Source organism: Malaya genurostris, chromosome 3, assembly GCF_030247185.1.
Source record: "Malaya genurostris strain Urasoe2022 chromosome 3, Malgen_1.1, whole genome shotgun sequence".
NCBI lineage: Eukaryota > Metazoa > Arthropoda > Insecta > Diptera > Culicidae > Malaya > Malaya genurostris.
Window position 1 is genome coordinate 98,211,167 of NC_080572.1, and position 15,853 is coordinate 98,227,019.

A 15,853-nucleotide genomic window follows, 5' to 3' on the forward strand; every position below is an offset into this window, starting at 1 on the left:
ATATATTTTTTGTTTCTTATATTACACCTGAAATGGGTAGGAAACTAAGAGTCTAAATAAGATAACGTTATTCTCTATTCCATCTGAACTACTATTTTCATCTCATCTCTTCATCTCATGACTTTGAACATGAATAATATTTTTCAAGGTACCAGAACCAAATGTTTTACTATGTTGGTCACACTTTCTTATTGAAAAATATTGTTTTAAATCCTTCAGTGATGGTTTTTTTTCAGTGGTCGTTCACAACTATTCAATGTTGGATGACTTCATAATTAGTGATGCTTCCTTTTCACTTGCCTAATCAACGGTTGAAAACTTCTAAAACTACCGGATAAGCAATAAGAATCTTCATAAAATATGCAACGAAAATTTGCATTTGATTCATCTGAGTGCGCCTTGTTTCCATCTCATTTCAGATCGCAAGTTTGCCCAGTTTTCTCATAATGTTATGAAAAAAAATTCAGTTCCATCGGCTGTGCATCTAATATTTTCATATTTTTAAAAAGGCCAATCCAGATTAACCTTACAGTAAAGTTTAAAATGTAGAACGATTCATAAAGACTGTCCCAGAAAGTATGGACGCACTTCCATTTCGCTGTAAATAATTCACAAGTGTTAGATATTCAAATTTTATTCGGTATACTGATAATATTAGACTACAACAACAGAAAATTATTCTCAACATTTGCTACTTAGCCATTTTAGATTAGCTGGCGCACCTTCTTGCGAACGTTCTTCATTAAATTCCGTACAGACTTCTTGGCGACAAGTTTTGACACTTTTTTCCAATCTTTTTCGAACTGTTGAATGGTTTCGTCGGCCGAGACATGTTTCCTAAGATGTGCCTTCGTTAATGCCCAAAATTTCTCAATTGGTCGAAGTTGTGGGCAATTTGGTGGATTCATGTCTTTTGGGATGAAAATGACATTTTTGGTAGTATACCATTCTACCGTTGATTTCGAATAGTGGCAAGAAGCAAGATCTCGCCAAAAGACAACAGGATCCTTGTGGCTTCAAATCATTGGTAGAAGTCGTTTTTGTAAACATTCCTTGATGTATATTTCGCTGTTCATTGAAGCAGTGGTGATGAAGGGTTTCGAAATCTTACCGCAGTTACAAATTGCTTGCCAGACCATAGCTTTCTTACCAAATTTTTCGACTTCAATCGATGCCTCGGACTGGTTTAACACTTGTCCTTCTCGCACCGTATAATATTGTGGCTCCGGCCATGATTTGTAATCGAGTTTCACGTAGGTTTCGTCGTCCATGATTATGCAGTTCAAATTTTCAGCAAGAATCGTATTGTACAGCTTTCGAACCCTCGGCCTGATCGATGCTTCTTGTTTCGGACTACGTTTTGGTTGTTTCTGCTTCTTATAGGCTCGAAGATTCAAACGTTCTTTAGCACAAAGAACATTTGACTTCGAAGTGCCCACTTTTTTGCCCACATTCCGAACTGAAACCTCCTTCTTTTGCTCGAACGCCTTCAGTATACGTTTATCCAACTGAGGTTTAGCAGAACCTTTTTTTCGACCCGTTTTCGGTTTATTCTCAAAGGTGTTATCCTCACCGAACTTCCTGATTGCATTTCGCACAAATTTTTCACTTACTCCTTCTATGTTTGCTATCTTTCTCATTGACAGTCCGCGTTCTGTACACCATTTGTACACAATTTTTCAACGTTGTTCTGCTGAAAGTCCACGCATTTCGAAACAAACTAATGAAAACGAATAAACAACTGCACAAGTCGTTAGAGAAGAGTGTAAACAACAGGACGCAGCCATAAAAATTGACAGATTCTGAACCATTGCGAAATGCCAGCGGTTTTTGGTTGCGTCCATACTTTCTGGGATAGTCTTTAACCCAATAACTTTTAAAAGTCAAACAACAATAGTGTGAATAAAATCTCATTAAGATGAAATTGGGAAGAGAGTAGTGAACATATCAGAAGTGTGTTAGCTGTTTTTTGAATATTAGTTCAGTTTCCAAGAAATGTGAATCAGTTCTCAATGTGGAACAAGGTGAATTAAGCAGAAATATGAAACAATTCTAGTGATTTTAGTGGCTTTTGAGGTAACGTCCTTACAGATGAGATTAAATAGAGAGCCGTTACTCTAGCTCTCTCTCGCCAGGACTTGACGTTATTCCCTCAGCTGCATTTTTTTCGTTCTATCAGTATTTTGGCTGAGCCACTCTGCAAACAATCAATCGTTCAAAGATTCCGTTTACCCGCGTTTTAGAAACAATCGTTAATTATTCCCGTTTATAAAAAAAAAGTTGTGGCGAAGGTTATCGCGATATTGTTCATGCGTGGAGTATCGTGATGTCAGATCTCAACTAATAAATTGCTTGCGTACTCAAGGTAGACTATCCAATGTTCGCGACATTCTTGCTTGTCGTGACCTTACGTACACGATACTTCTTTATCATTTCATTAAGTCCATTAAAGTTCCAATTAAAATTTTATTTTATGTTAGACCCCTTTCTCTTCCATGAGTTCAACCAATAGACAGCTATATTATATGAATAAAAGTGCTGAACTGATACAAACAAACCTAAATAGTTATAAGATCATGTACAAAATAAATGTATTTTATTTAATGTAATTTATAATCGCAAATCGCTGGATAAAAACAGTGTTTAGATTAACTAATGCATACCGTCATACTAATATGATATTCGAAATGTATTAGGTTCAAAGTACTATGTATTGTGGATGCCACGGCGAAGAAAAACTTATGTATATTGCCTATGAAATAAATGTATTTTGCATTAATTATGGTTTCGGCTTTAGCGGTCTGTTAAATAAGAACGGCTGTTATATACTGCCCGACGTTTCGACCACTGGTTATGGTCTTTTTCAAGGGAAACTGTAAGTTTATTGGTTATAAAAGATATTACAAAAATATTTAAAAACTCACTATCTTATCGTTCCTCGTCTAAAAATCGTATGCCCACGAACGGTTGTTTACATAATATCAAAGCTTCTTTCGTCACTTTTCTAAAAGATACAAAGAATATATGTGCGATCACAAAAACCTATTCACTTACAATCATTAAAATATTTTAATTAAATTGATTTCTTACGTTGCACTAATAACGTTTGTTTTGAACATTAGCCTGTTTTACCACTATGCACTACCTAACGTCACTTTCAAAGATGGTGGGTAAATGATTAGATGGTGCTGAATTCAGTGAACTTATTTGTGTGACTGAGCTTGAGTGAGAATGGTGAGATGGTAATTTATCATTCTGTTGTGCTTTTGATCTAGAGATCTTAGAGTGGGTAGTTTTAACTGTGTGGAGTACGCCTGCGTATGTAGTACTTAAACCGTCTATATCTGTGCGGTGATTGATAGTGTTAGGAGTGTTTACAATATGACACATTTCTAATATGGGTAAGGAGGTGGATTTGAAACTACGATCTATGATTTTAGTCTGACTTAAATCAAAATTATGTTGGTACCGTATGACATGATCTACCAGTGCGGTTTTTTCCTTTAATTTTGCTATTTCGCTATCTATGTCTCCAGGTCTGTCTGACATTAGTTTTAAGTATTTAGTTATATTTGATTTATGTCCACTGAGCCGCACTTTTAGTTGATTTGAAGTCATTCCTATGTAACATTTGTCGCATGTGTTGCACGGAATGCTGTAGATGACACGTGCCTGTTGGAGTGTAGGAACTGGATCTTTGATCGGTGGTAAATATTTATTTGTTGTATGGATGGTTTTCGGTGCGAGTTTGATGAACGGATAGTCTTTTTTCAAATATGTTGATATTGCTGTTGTGAGTTGATTGATATGTGGTATGGATCTATATATGGTATTTCGTTGATCAGTGCTGGAACAGCTGGCTATTGTTGGTTGTGTGGGTATATCGGGGTTAGCAGGAAGGTTTTCATTTAATGAGCTGATGATTTGACTATTGGTTTTTGGTGTAGTGGTTGATGATGATTTTTTGCGAATTTTATTTATCAAACGGTTTATGAGTGATGCGGGATAGTTGTTTTGACGGAGATATTGAAAAATGGTGTGCTTTTGTTGGTCCATTGTCTGAGTTGTATCAAGTTTGGTAACTCGTTCAATAAAATTTGTTGCTACGTTCATTTTCATCAGCATCGGGTGGAACGAATGGTAGTTTAGTAGTCGTCCGGATGATATCGGCTTTGAATACCATTTTGTTGATATGGTTTGGTTGTTTTGACGGATTACCAAGGTGTCTAAGAACGGTAGTTTGTTATCACTTTCCTCCTCTAATGTGAACTGTATGTGGGGATTATAGCTGTTGAACTTTTGTAGTGTATTTTGTACTTCTGATTTTGGTAATGCGAGTATGAAATCATCCACATACTTTTTAAGTATAGGTGTGTTGAACGTTAGATCCTTTTTAACTGTGTTTATCAAATTTTCTATAACCAACTCAGCTAGAATGGGTGATAAAGGGCTGCCCATTGCTGTGCCGAAGGTCTGTTGATAGTATTTATCGCGAAAACGGAAGTAACTGCTGTTGATACAGAACTCGACGATCTCCAGAAATAAATCAAGGTTGATATTGGTGTGTTTGCTTATTTGGTCCCATTGCATAATAATGTCATGTATTACTAGATCCTTAGGTATGTTAGTGAAAAGCGATATAACATCGTAAGATACCAATACGTAATCAGGTGGGAGGATGATATTGTTAATGTACTCAACGAATTCGAAGCTGTCGGTAATGGTGTAATTGCTGTGTATGCTTTGTTTAAGAATGTTCGCTATCATTTTTGACAAATTGTACGTAGGTGTCGTTGTGTTGGGTACTACGGGACGGAGTGGTAAATCTGGTTTATGTGCTTTGGGTTGTCCATAGATTGATGGGCACATTGCCGAAGAACTATGTAGATGTTTAGCCATTTTTTTGTCTATTAGTTTTAGATTTAACAGTCGTGTAACAAACGAATTGTTTTTGGTTTGGTAGACGGCAGTTGGATCCTTGGATAGTACTATGTAAGTGGAGCTGTTTAACAGTTGTAACATTTTTCTGTCATATTCGTCTGCCTGCATAATTACCATCCGTTTGCCCTTGTCTGACTCCACAACGTATGTATTTTTGTGTTCATGTATGAACGTTTTCAAACTTTTGGTGGCATTCTCACAGAACTTTAGCAGTGGTGTTTTGTACTGGCATTTATTATTGCGAGTTATGTAGTTTTGTATTTCAAAACAAACGTTATTAGTGCAACGTAAGAAATCAATTTAATTAAAATATTTTAATGATTGTAAGTGAATAGGTTTTTGTGATCGCACATATATTCTTTGTATCTTTTAGAAAAGTGACGAAAGAAGCTTTGATATTATGTAAACAACCGTTCGTGGGCATACGATTTTTAGACGAGGAACGATAAGATAGTGAGTTTTTAAATATTTTTGTAATATCTTTTATAACCAATAAACTTACAGTTTCCCTTGAAAAAGACCATAACCAGTGGTCGAAACGTCGGGCAGTATATAACAGCCGTTCTTATTTAACAGACCGCTAAAGCCGAAACCATAATTAATGCAAAATATTTGTACGGTCGTACTAATCATTTTTCGAAATAAATGTATTTATGAAAAAAGACAATAACGGATGAATTACTAGCTTAACACATAGCGCAATAAATCGTGTGACTAGCTAAGAAAATCACATATTTTTGCCAGAAATCGATTTTCTTAATCGGTGTTATCTCCTTCAAGTACAATACAGTCATTACAATGTTTCTCCAACTTCTCGATGCCATGCTTATAGGAAGATTTGTCTTTTGCCTCAAAATAGGTTTCACATTCGGTAATTGTTTCTTCATTTGTGTTGAATCTTTTTTGTATGGTATAAGTGTTACATGCATTACTTTTTTGTATGGTATAGACGTTATAAAGCGTTACTTTTTTGTATGGTATAGACGTTACGAAGTGTTACATGCGTTACTTTTTTGTAAGTTATAGTTGTTACGAAGCGTTACATGCGTTAATTATTGTGTAAGACTGAGTCGTTACGAAGCGTTATATACGTTACTATTTTGTATGTTATAGGTGTTATGAAGCGTTACATACGTTATTTTATGTATGCTGAAGGCATTACGAAGCATTACATGCGTTACTTTTTTAATGTTATAAGCGTTACGAAGCGTTACTTTTTTGTATGTTGTAGGCATTACGAAGTGTTACATGCGTTATTTTTTGTATGTTTTAGGCGTTACGAAGCGTTACATGCGTTACTTTTTTATGTTTAGACAACCAGCACGTTTACCACCATCGGTTTTTGTACGACCACGTTTAAATTCAGCAAACCAATAACCAAACCAATTGTCACACAAAGTTTTACTGAATCCATAGGTTTAAAAATGACAAAAGTAAATTCACTTAAATGGCTATCACTGTTTTTTTTACAAATCGAAATGTCATGAAATATCATGCACAATCGTATACGCAGAGAAATTGAGCTTGTTTTAAATAACAAAACAGTTAGTAGAATTTTTAATATAATATATGTTCATTTTAAGCTAGAATATGATTGTTTTGAACCAATTTCTCCCTTAAATATAAAAAGTGTTCACTGCTTGATTTGAATCTAAGCTTTGGTTTCACCAAACGAAAAATTTATTTGCTCCCGATGAATTTTTTTGTTGAAATAAACTAACTATTTATTACATGTCAACCAAAGTTGAATTGACGTTATCGAAATATCCGTGTTGATTCAATCCTGCTGTATCTTTTATTCAAGAAAGAAATAGGTTCAAATTATCTATGATCTTATTTGTGTACTGATAGATCGAAGTTTACTGTTTAAATTAACCGTAGCAGTTTTATTTCTAATAAATAAGAACATTTTTTCTCACGAGAATAATCCAGGGCATTTTTTATTTCCCGCGGATAAAATTTTTTACAAGTTTTATAAGTAACGTTTATCTGCTTCATTAATTTCCTAAGGGATTTTCAATAATTCAAGAGTATGTATCGATAATTGGGAATATTTTGAAATGTGCATAACATTACATAACACATTTTCTTTGCAAAAAAAATATTTCATGCAGGATGTTTATTTTGATTGATGGAGCACCAAATCGTTGAATGCTATAAAAATTAAAAATCAGGGCTTGATTGAGGTATGTAAAAAATTCGATCGTCTAGTGACAAAACGGCTAAAAATCTTGAAAAAATGAAAAATTTAAAAAAATATATATTGGGAAATTGACAACAAATAAAAATAGTGTCAAAAATTACTTTGTAAATTAGTTTGAAAGAAATCAATTTATTCCTAAAATGAAACAAAAATGTATGGTTTCAACAATCAAAAGCGTTAGTTGAAATAACTAAAAGGTGATTTTTTTGAGGTTAGGATTTTCATGCATTAGTATTTGCTCAGATTTTTTGAGGTTATGATTTTCATGCATTATTATTTGCTCAGTATGCTCTGACATTTCATCATGAAGCCGAACGATCTGCCACAACGTCGAATTTTCAGTGAATGGGCCCTAGAAAAGTTGGCAGAAAATCCGCTTTTTTATCGACAAATTTTGTTCAGCGATGAGGCTCATTTCTGGTTGAATGGCTACGTAAATAAGCAAAATTGCCGCATTTGGAGTGAAGAGCAACCAGAAGCCGTTCAAGAACTGCCCATGCATCCCGAAAAATGCACTGTTTGGTGTGGTTTGTACGCTGGTGGAATCATTGGACCGTATTTTTTCAAAGATGCTGTTGGACGCAACGTTACAGTGAATGGCGATCGCTATCGTTCGATGCTAACAAACTTTTTGTTGCCAAAAATGGAAGAACTGAACTTGGTTGACATGTGGTTTCAACAAGATGGCGCTACATGCCACACAGCTCGCGATTCTATGGCCATTTTGAGGGAAAACTTCGGAGAACAATTCATCTCAAGAAATGGACCGGTAAGTTGGCCACCAAGATCATGCGATTTGACGCCTTTAGACTATTTTTTGTGGGGCTACGTCAAGTCTAAAGTCTACAGAAATAAGCCAGTAACTATTCCAGCTTTGGAAGACAACATTTCCGAAGAAATTCGGGCTATTCCGGCCGAAATGCTCGAAAAAGTTGCCCAAAATTGGACTTTCCGAATGGACCACCTAAGACGCAGCCGCGGTCAACATTTAAATGAAATTATCTTCAAAAAGTAAATGTCATGTACCAATCTAACGTTTAAAATAAAGAACCGATGAGATTTTGCAAATTTTAGGCGTTTTATTGTTTAAAAAAGTTCTCAAGCTCTTAAAAAATCACCCGTTAATTTCAAGAAAATTTATATCAACTGAAAGGTTTTGTGAATTTAAAGCGTTACAATTTTTGACTTTAACCAGAGTTCGTTTCATTAAAAACTATTTTTTGTTGAATTTACTATGAAATTGTTTGTCAAGAGATTGACAGGAACGCACAAGAAAAATATTTGTTATTTTTATCAAAATATCGATTGAAACAAACTAATCCACCGAGCAATATAAACGATCTTTTTTGTAGTTTCAAGTAGCAATATTTACAATATCAAACCAGATTTTCTTTTGTCACTATTTCAACAAAAACATTCGTCAAATTTGGTTATATTCACAATTTTTTCTCTGCGTGTATGGTACTTCATAAATGTCATGTAACAATGATAGCGCCATCTGTGTTTCAGACATACGACTTATTGAGTAATGAGTTACCTAGGACAGGACCAGACAACTGGCTTCTTTTTCCAGAAAAATATTTCTCTTCTTATTCCGGTTGCTCCCTGCTGTAAATAATAAATGCCTCGGGATCACTGTTGCCAGTAGAGATAATTATTCATTCTGAAAACTTTCTCCCCTTATACACGCAGAGAAATTGAGCTTGTTTAAAATAACAAAACAGTTAGTAGTTTTTTAAATTTGATTTATATTCATTTCAAGCTTGAATATGATTGTTTCAAACCAATTTCTCCCTTCAACAAAAACAATGATCTCTGTTTGATTTGAATCAAAATTATGGTCCAACCAAACCAAAAATATAATTGTTACGAATGAGTTTATTGATGAAATAAACTAACAATTTTTTACATGTCAACCAAAGTTGAATTAATGTTACAGGCAGTGTTCTCGTTGACTCAATCCTGCTATACCTTCACATCTAGAAAAAACTTGGTTCAATTTATCTATGGTATTATTTGTGTAATGATACAACTAAGTTTACTGTTTAAATGAACCGTGTTAGTTTTATTTCATGTAAACCAGAACAATTTTTTCTCGCGCGTATACACCATTATTGACATTATTGTCTCCCACGGAAGAAGTTTGTACGCGTTTCATAAGTAAAAATTGATCTGCTTCTTTCATGTCCTAAGGGTACAAGTGTATGTATTGATGATAAAGTATATTTTAAAAATATGTATAACATTACATAACACATTTTCTTTACCAAAAATATTTGATGCAGGATCTATATATTGGTCGGACTGATGGAGCACCGAATCGTTTGGATGTTATAAAAATTAAGAAACAGTGCTTTACAATTACATACAATGGTATGTGAATAATTCGATCGTGTAGCAACGGGAATGACGAAGCGTCTCAAAAAATTTCAAAATTAAAAATAATTGTTTTCTAGAAATTTTTAAACCAATATAAATCGAAATAAAAGTAGTTTTAAATATAACCTTGTAAATTAGTTTGAAAGAAATCATTTTATTTTTAAAAACAAACAAAAATGTATGATTTCAACAAACAAAAGCGTTAGTTGAAATAGCTAAATTTAAGGTAATTTATTTCAACTAAAAAGTTTGTAAATTTAAAGCGCAACAATTCTTAACTTTATCTAAGGTTCGTTCATTCGTAACAAATTTTTCAAATTGAATTCACTGTGAAATTGTTTGTCAAGAAATTGACAGGAACGCACAAGTGAAATATTTGTTGTTTTTATCAAATTGTCGTTTGAAACAAACTAACACACTGAGTAAAATTGATTATCATGTTTTGTAGTTTCAAGCAGCAATATTATTTATATCAAACCAGATTTTCTTTTGTCACTATTTTAACAAAAAAAAACGTTGCGTGAAACCCAAATTTGGTTATATTTACAATTTTTTTCTCTGCGTGTAACATGCAATTATTTATCATTTGAAAACACTTAGACAAATGTTATATCGGTCAAAAATATAGCTCTGGATTCATTTTGATCAGATGTTTGTTTTGAAGAAAACGTTTAGTTGAAACAGCTTAAAATTTTTTTTCTAAAACACTCAATTTTGGGTAATTAATTTTTGCAGCTTTATTAACTAAAGTAGGTATTCAACATATTCTGTTTGAGCAAAATAATAACATACAGAAGTATCCAAAGATTCGGTTCTATTCTCAACCAACATAATCAATATTCTCGTCCATATCACACTTCGCGATTTCAGGCTTTCTCTTTGTATCATCCAGTGTTTGTTAAATGTACTCGTATACTTTCCGTATTGACAGGACTTAAAAACAAATTGAACCTAAATCCTATTGAAATTAATAATTTTGAAAAGATGACCCGAAAAATAAAATATCCAATATCAAGCTACATTGTTACCGACGATACTGACAACACTTTTTCTACCACCCGTCAGTAATATTGATTTCAACAACTTGTACTTGCTTATGTCAATTTCAACCAATCACGAGCTGGTCCGAAATTGGTCCTAAAAGTGGATTAACAATTGTCAGGTCCTGTCCTAGTGAGTTACATGCTTTTGAAATTGTGATGAGTGATGCACTCCTCAAGGTGATCAAATGCTATATATCGAAAGATCTGCATGGATTCATTCCAAAGCGTTCAGTAACAACGAATCTTCTAAATTTCACTTCCACTTGTTTCGAAAAATGATCATAAAAATTCATTTTAATGACGGATATAAATAAATATATAAATCAATAAATATGTTTTTGCGAAGTTGGTTTATTCTACCTTCTCTCCGAGGGTAAATGGCCGCATCTTGAATTTAACATCTAACACATTACTCATAAAATTATGTGCAACACTTGCGCCATCTATTTTAAACGCTTTCATCCACTATTTATTTACATCTTTGTCATTTTTAAACGACCCTTTCTGTTTTCCGAGACTTTCCCTTCATAATCGGTCTATGGGGGGAATTCTGGCGAATTTTTCGGATAAACTTCCTTCAGTGCGAATACAACGACGTTGGTTCCGGGTAGGGATGTCGGAAATTTCGAATTACTCGATTATTTAATAATCGAGTATAATTTTGAAACTATTCGATTGAAATTTATTCGATTATCTGGATTATTAATCGATTACTCGATTATTCATTCGATTATCACTATGGAATTTTTTTTATTATTCGATTAGCTCAATAATCGAATATTAGTTTTAAGTTAATCGATTCAATATTACTCGATTATCTGGGTTATTAATCGATTACTCGATTAATCGATCGATATTGCGACATCCCTAGTTCCAGGCCATTTCGTGCGACCTGAGGAAGAGCAACATTTTGGAATTTTGTTGTAGAAAAATATTGAGAAATAAGTTGGTGAATAAGAAATGTCGAGGATGCGATCTAGATATCATGATTTGCGGTGTCAATGTTTTTCTTGACCCCTATAATTTTATTTGATTTGATTTAAAAATTTTGGTGGTTGTTCAAAGTCAAAACTGCGATTTTCCACGAAAGAATCCCTCATTTAGTAACTGTCAAAACTCTCCAAAGTAAAAAATAATGAAAAGAAAAACGTTGATGTTGGGTATTTTATATGTTTATATGAAATGTGCAACGATGGAAGACCAAGTACTCCTCAAAAGAACCCATACCTAAAAAGATGCTATATCGAAAAAAAACATAAAACATTCTCATTTTAGTCATTTGAGCTTATGACTGATGTGATCGAAGAGTGGGGATAGTTCAGAATAAATTGATTACAGTTTCGTCCTATTGTTTTGTGATTACTCGCATCAAGGTACGTTCGTGGCAGTCAGTTATCATTCATCGACACCTCGTGCCGCTGGATCCAAAGCACTGGAGCACTACAAACGAAATTCATCAAATTGGTTCTTCTTAGGACATAACAATCGAAATGAAATTCTGCTTATTGTATTTTTGATTTCGTTAGCAAAGCATAATTGGGGATACAAGATGAATAATTGTATCGAGCCCTTTTACGTACGTAGTGCCAAAAAAGCGGAAGATCTAAAAAAATTCCTTTATACACTCATCTACAAAAATCTACAATCATCAACAAAAGTTAGTCATTTGGTCCTTTTCAGAACCAACGAATCTATCCAGAAGAAGTATTACGATGTTTCCTTCCATTGAAACATCGAAATCAGCAGTAAGAGAGGGAGATTGTCAGTTTTGTTTGTATTTTCGTCAATCCGATTATGTCTCTGACTTTACCCATTCGCCTTTTTGTTTCCAAATTCAAAACCCACTTTCGCGTTACAAAACTAAGTTTTTAAGCAAAGTTAGATACAAACCTTCCGATCGATAACACTTAGCATTTCACTATGCCAATTCTCTCTTTTGTCGTAGTTGGTTTTTCAACCTTTAAAAAAACCTTAACCTTTACCTCAACTGTATTCGAGTTTAGTGCAACAGATTGTAGCTCTAGCATATTCTCGAAAATCGACTGCACAATATTACAAAATTAGTGTGATCTGGCAGTGCGCAGCATCGGCTTTCATAAACGAATTCGGTGATTATACGCAACACACTGCATACGATAAACACGGTATGTTCAGAGTAACGAACATGATAAAATCAAATAAATCTTCTGGGTTATCCACTGGAGTTGCTTTTCTAGACATAGAAAAAGCATTCGACAGTGTTTGGCACAAAGGTTTAATAGCAAAAATGTCTGATTTCCAGTTTCCTATTTATTTGATCAAAATGATTCAAAATTATTTAACTGATCGTACTCTTCAGGTTAGCTATCAGAATTGTAAATCTGAATTGCTACCCGTACGAGCCGGTGTTCCGCAGGGTTCGAGTGTAGCTCCAATCTTGTATAATATTTTCACTTCTGATCTTCCAAATCTACCCGTTGGTTGTCAGAAATCGCTATTCTGTGACGACACAAGTCTGTTAGCCACAGGTAGAAATCTAAGAGTGATCTGCAGTCGCCTACAAAGAAGTTTAAATATTTTCAGTGATTATCTGTCAAAATGGAAAATTAAACCAAATGCAGCAAAAACGCAATTAATTATCTTTCCTCACAAGCCAAGAGCTTCTTTTCTAAAACCAAACAATAATCACATTCTCAAATTGAATGGCTTGGAATTGACATGGTCTGATCAAGCTAAATACTTAGGTTTAACGTATGACAAAAAACTCACTTTCAAGGATCACATTGAAGGAATCCAGGCAAAGTGTAATAAATATATTAAATGTTTATATCCTCTTATAAACAGAAATTCTAAGCTCTGTCTAAAAAACAAATTGTTAATTTATAAACAAATTTTCAGACCAGCCATGCTTTATGCGGTACCAATTTGGTCAAGCTGTTGTTCCACCAGGAAGAAAACGCTTCAAAGGATTCAGAATAAAATTCTGAAAATGATTCTGAAGCGTCCTCCCTGGTTTAGTACAAATGAGTTACACAGACTCACAAATATAGAACCATTAGATGTAATGTCACATAATATTATAAGCAAATTCCGACAAAAATCGATGCAATCTTCAATTGAATCGATTCGCTCTCTGTATTAGTTAGTAAGTTAGTATATAAGTTCCTTTTCCCCATTACACAATACAAGTAGGTTTAGAATTTTCCCTACACAAAAATCTCAGAATTGCGGAAGCAAATGATGTCTTCATGGTAATAACCAAATCATATATATATATATAACAGGGCTGAAAAGTCACCACTTGTGGCTGAACACCCAATTTAAATCTTAATAATTTAATTTTAACTCATATTCCAATAAATAGTTATTAAAAAAAAAAAAAAAAAAAAAAAAAAAAAACACGGTATGTTCGGAACCGACTTACGAATTCACTGTACGCGCCACAGGTTTGGATTAACGAAATACGGATTACGAACTACAATTGTTAAGCACTTATAAATTTAACATTCATCTCCGTGTCTTTCACGAATTGATGGAATCTTTCATGCAGGAGACTTAGATCGCTTAACTCAATAATGCAGCATTTTCCAATAGATGTACCTACTAATTTTAATTTTGTTTTCGTTTTCTCGCTTCTTAACAGAATCTCCACTCGTACCGGATGATCCCGAAAGCAAGAAAGATGAATACGCGTTCGATAATCCAGCGTTCAAAACTGGTGATGGAAGCACCAGCAAAACCAACTCACCATTGGATCCAAGCTGGACGTCATCTGCTAAGCAGAATAGTCTCGACAAGCGGAAAACTTTGGATGATAGTTTCATCAACGTGAGTATTACAATGTAAAGTATATTTTTCCAATACACAATTTGATTTGGTTCTGTGTGCCAACCACTCGTTAATTTTATTACTTGAATAGTTTTGGCAGTATTTATTTTGGAATTCATTAAGGTTTTCCTTGAATTAAGAAAATCATAGTCGTAATTGGAAAATCCGCCATTCACAACGATCGTAACTGAAACGTGTTTGGTGCTGGTCAATTTCACTGATTTATTTGCGCTTTCAATGCGCACCTCGCCATAAAATAGTCAAAACATCCGACATTTATATAATAGCAACCTGTTGATCGTCAATCACCGGTTTTATTAGCGTTAATCACCAGCCAATCTTTCTCCTCCACAGAGCACTACACCACGGCTAGTGTCCCTGCGTGGATCAGACTTCACCGGACTGGGAGTGGAAGTGTACGGGGGCCTCAAGGAGGGTATTTTCGTGAAGAAAGTCATGCCCCAGGGCCCAGCAGCTGGTTTCATAAACACTGGTAAGTTCGCCACAATTTATTTAGCAAGTCTTCTTACATATTGAGTATCCTCAGGCATTATTGGGAATCGATTGTCCACGCACCTACTCAGTTTGAATCAGTTAACAGGAAAGTTGATTGATAAAAATGTTTTTTCATTGTCTAATTCAACCAATCTACTCTGTGTGCGGCATGTGCGATAGATAAGCTAATTCTCTGAAACATTCAATATTTTCAAATGAAATGCATTATCCGTAAAATATTTTACGTATATGAGCAAACATTAAGAAAATCTCATTAAAAAACTACCGTATTCTTCCTTGTTGTATAAATGAAAAACAAATATTCCAAGCTTCAACATATTTTATTTCACAATTTCAACACACCCGAATGAGAATTCCATCTGAATCCTATCGTGATGCCAACTGTAAAGTAATAAGTGAATCTGAAACCATTCGTGTCGAAATCATTTGATACGTTAAGAATATAAAACTAAGTTCTCTGTAATTGAAGTCCAGTCTATTTTATAATCGTTAAGTTAAGTCGGTAAATTCTTGCATGTTTGTTTCCAAATGATTATCTTTTGTTCAACGTGTAGCAAAGATTCGCCTCTGAGTTGAACCACGGGATACTTGTCCATCAGTCCCATATGGAAAGCCGGCATATAGTGAAAAAGAATTTTTGAAAAAATATCAAACAGCTAGCCAAGAGGCAATTTTTATTCAACCTGAAACTAAGATAATAACACTGAACCGTTAAGAAAAATATTCATTCATACAGCAAGAACAAATCATGTAAATTCACGTCTCGATAAATGCACATAAACGGAGCATCACATTGAACAAAATGTACATCCCAAAAGATGTAAAAATATGTCATGTCGGTAATTCCAGATGCTAATTTAACAGAATCTGACATCAAAGCAGACAGAAAGCTTTCATTTAAATGGAACTTCCAAGTATACGGCATGCTTTTTTTACGTCATGTGTAATATTCAAATTTTGTTAC

The 15,853-nt window shown here is 34.1% G+C and overlaps 2 protein-coding genes across 2 annotated transcripts in view; one reads left to right on the forward strand and one right to left on the reverse strand.

Moving 5' to 3' along the window:
* LOC131434564 (uncharacterized protein DDB_G0284459-like) overlaps positions 1–15,853 on the forward strand; it is a 186,742-nt gene that overhangs the window by 158,834 nt on the left and 12,055 nt on the right. The window contains exons 3-4 of the mRNA XM_058601391.1: positions 14,189–14,373; positions 14,728–14,866. Coding sequence (XP_058457374.1) covers positions 14,189–14,373; positions 14,728–14,866 — 324 coding nt within the window. The remainder of the gene's footprint in view (positions 1–14,188; positions 14,374–14,727; positions 14,867–15,853) is intronic.
* LOC131434565 (uncharacterized) lies at positions 2,937–4,572 on the reverse strand. Its single transcript, XM_058601392.1, has 2 exons — positions 3,091–4,572; positions 2,937–3,004 (listed from the first exon to the last, which is right to left on the reverse strand). The coding sequence occupies exon 1, from the start codon at positions 4,456–4,458 to the stop codon at positions 3,142–3,144; it is 1,317 nt and encodes a 438-aa protein (XP_058457375.1). The 5' UTR covers positions 4,459–4,572; the 3' UTR covers positions 2,937–3,004; positions 3,091–3,141.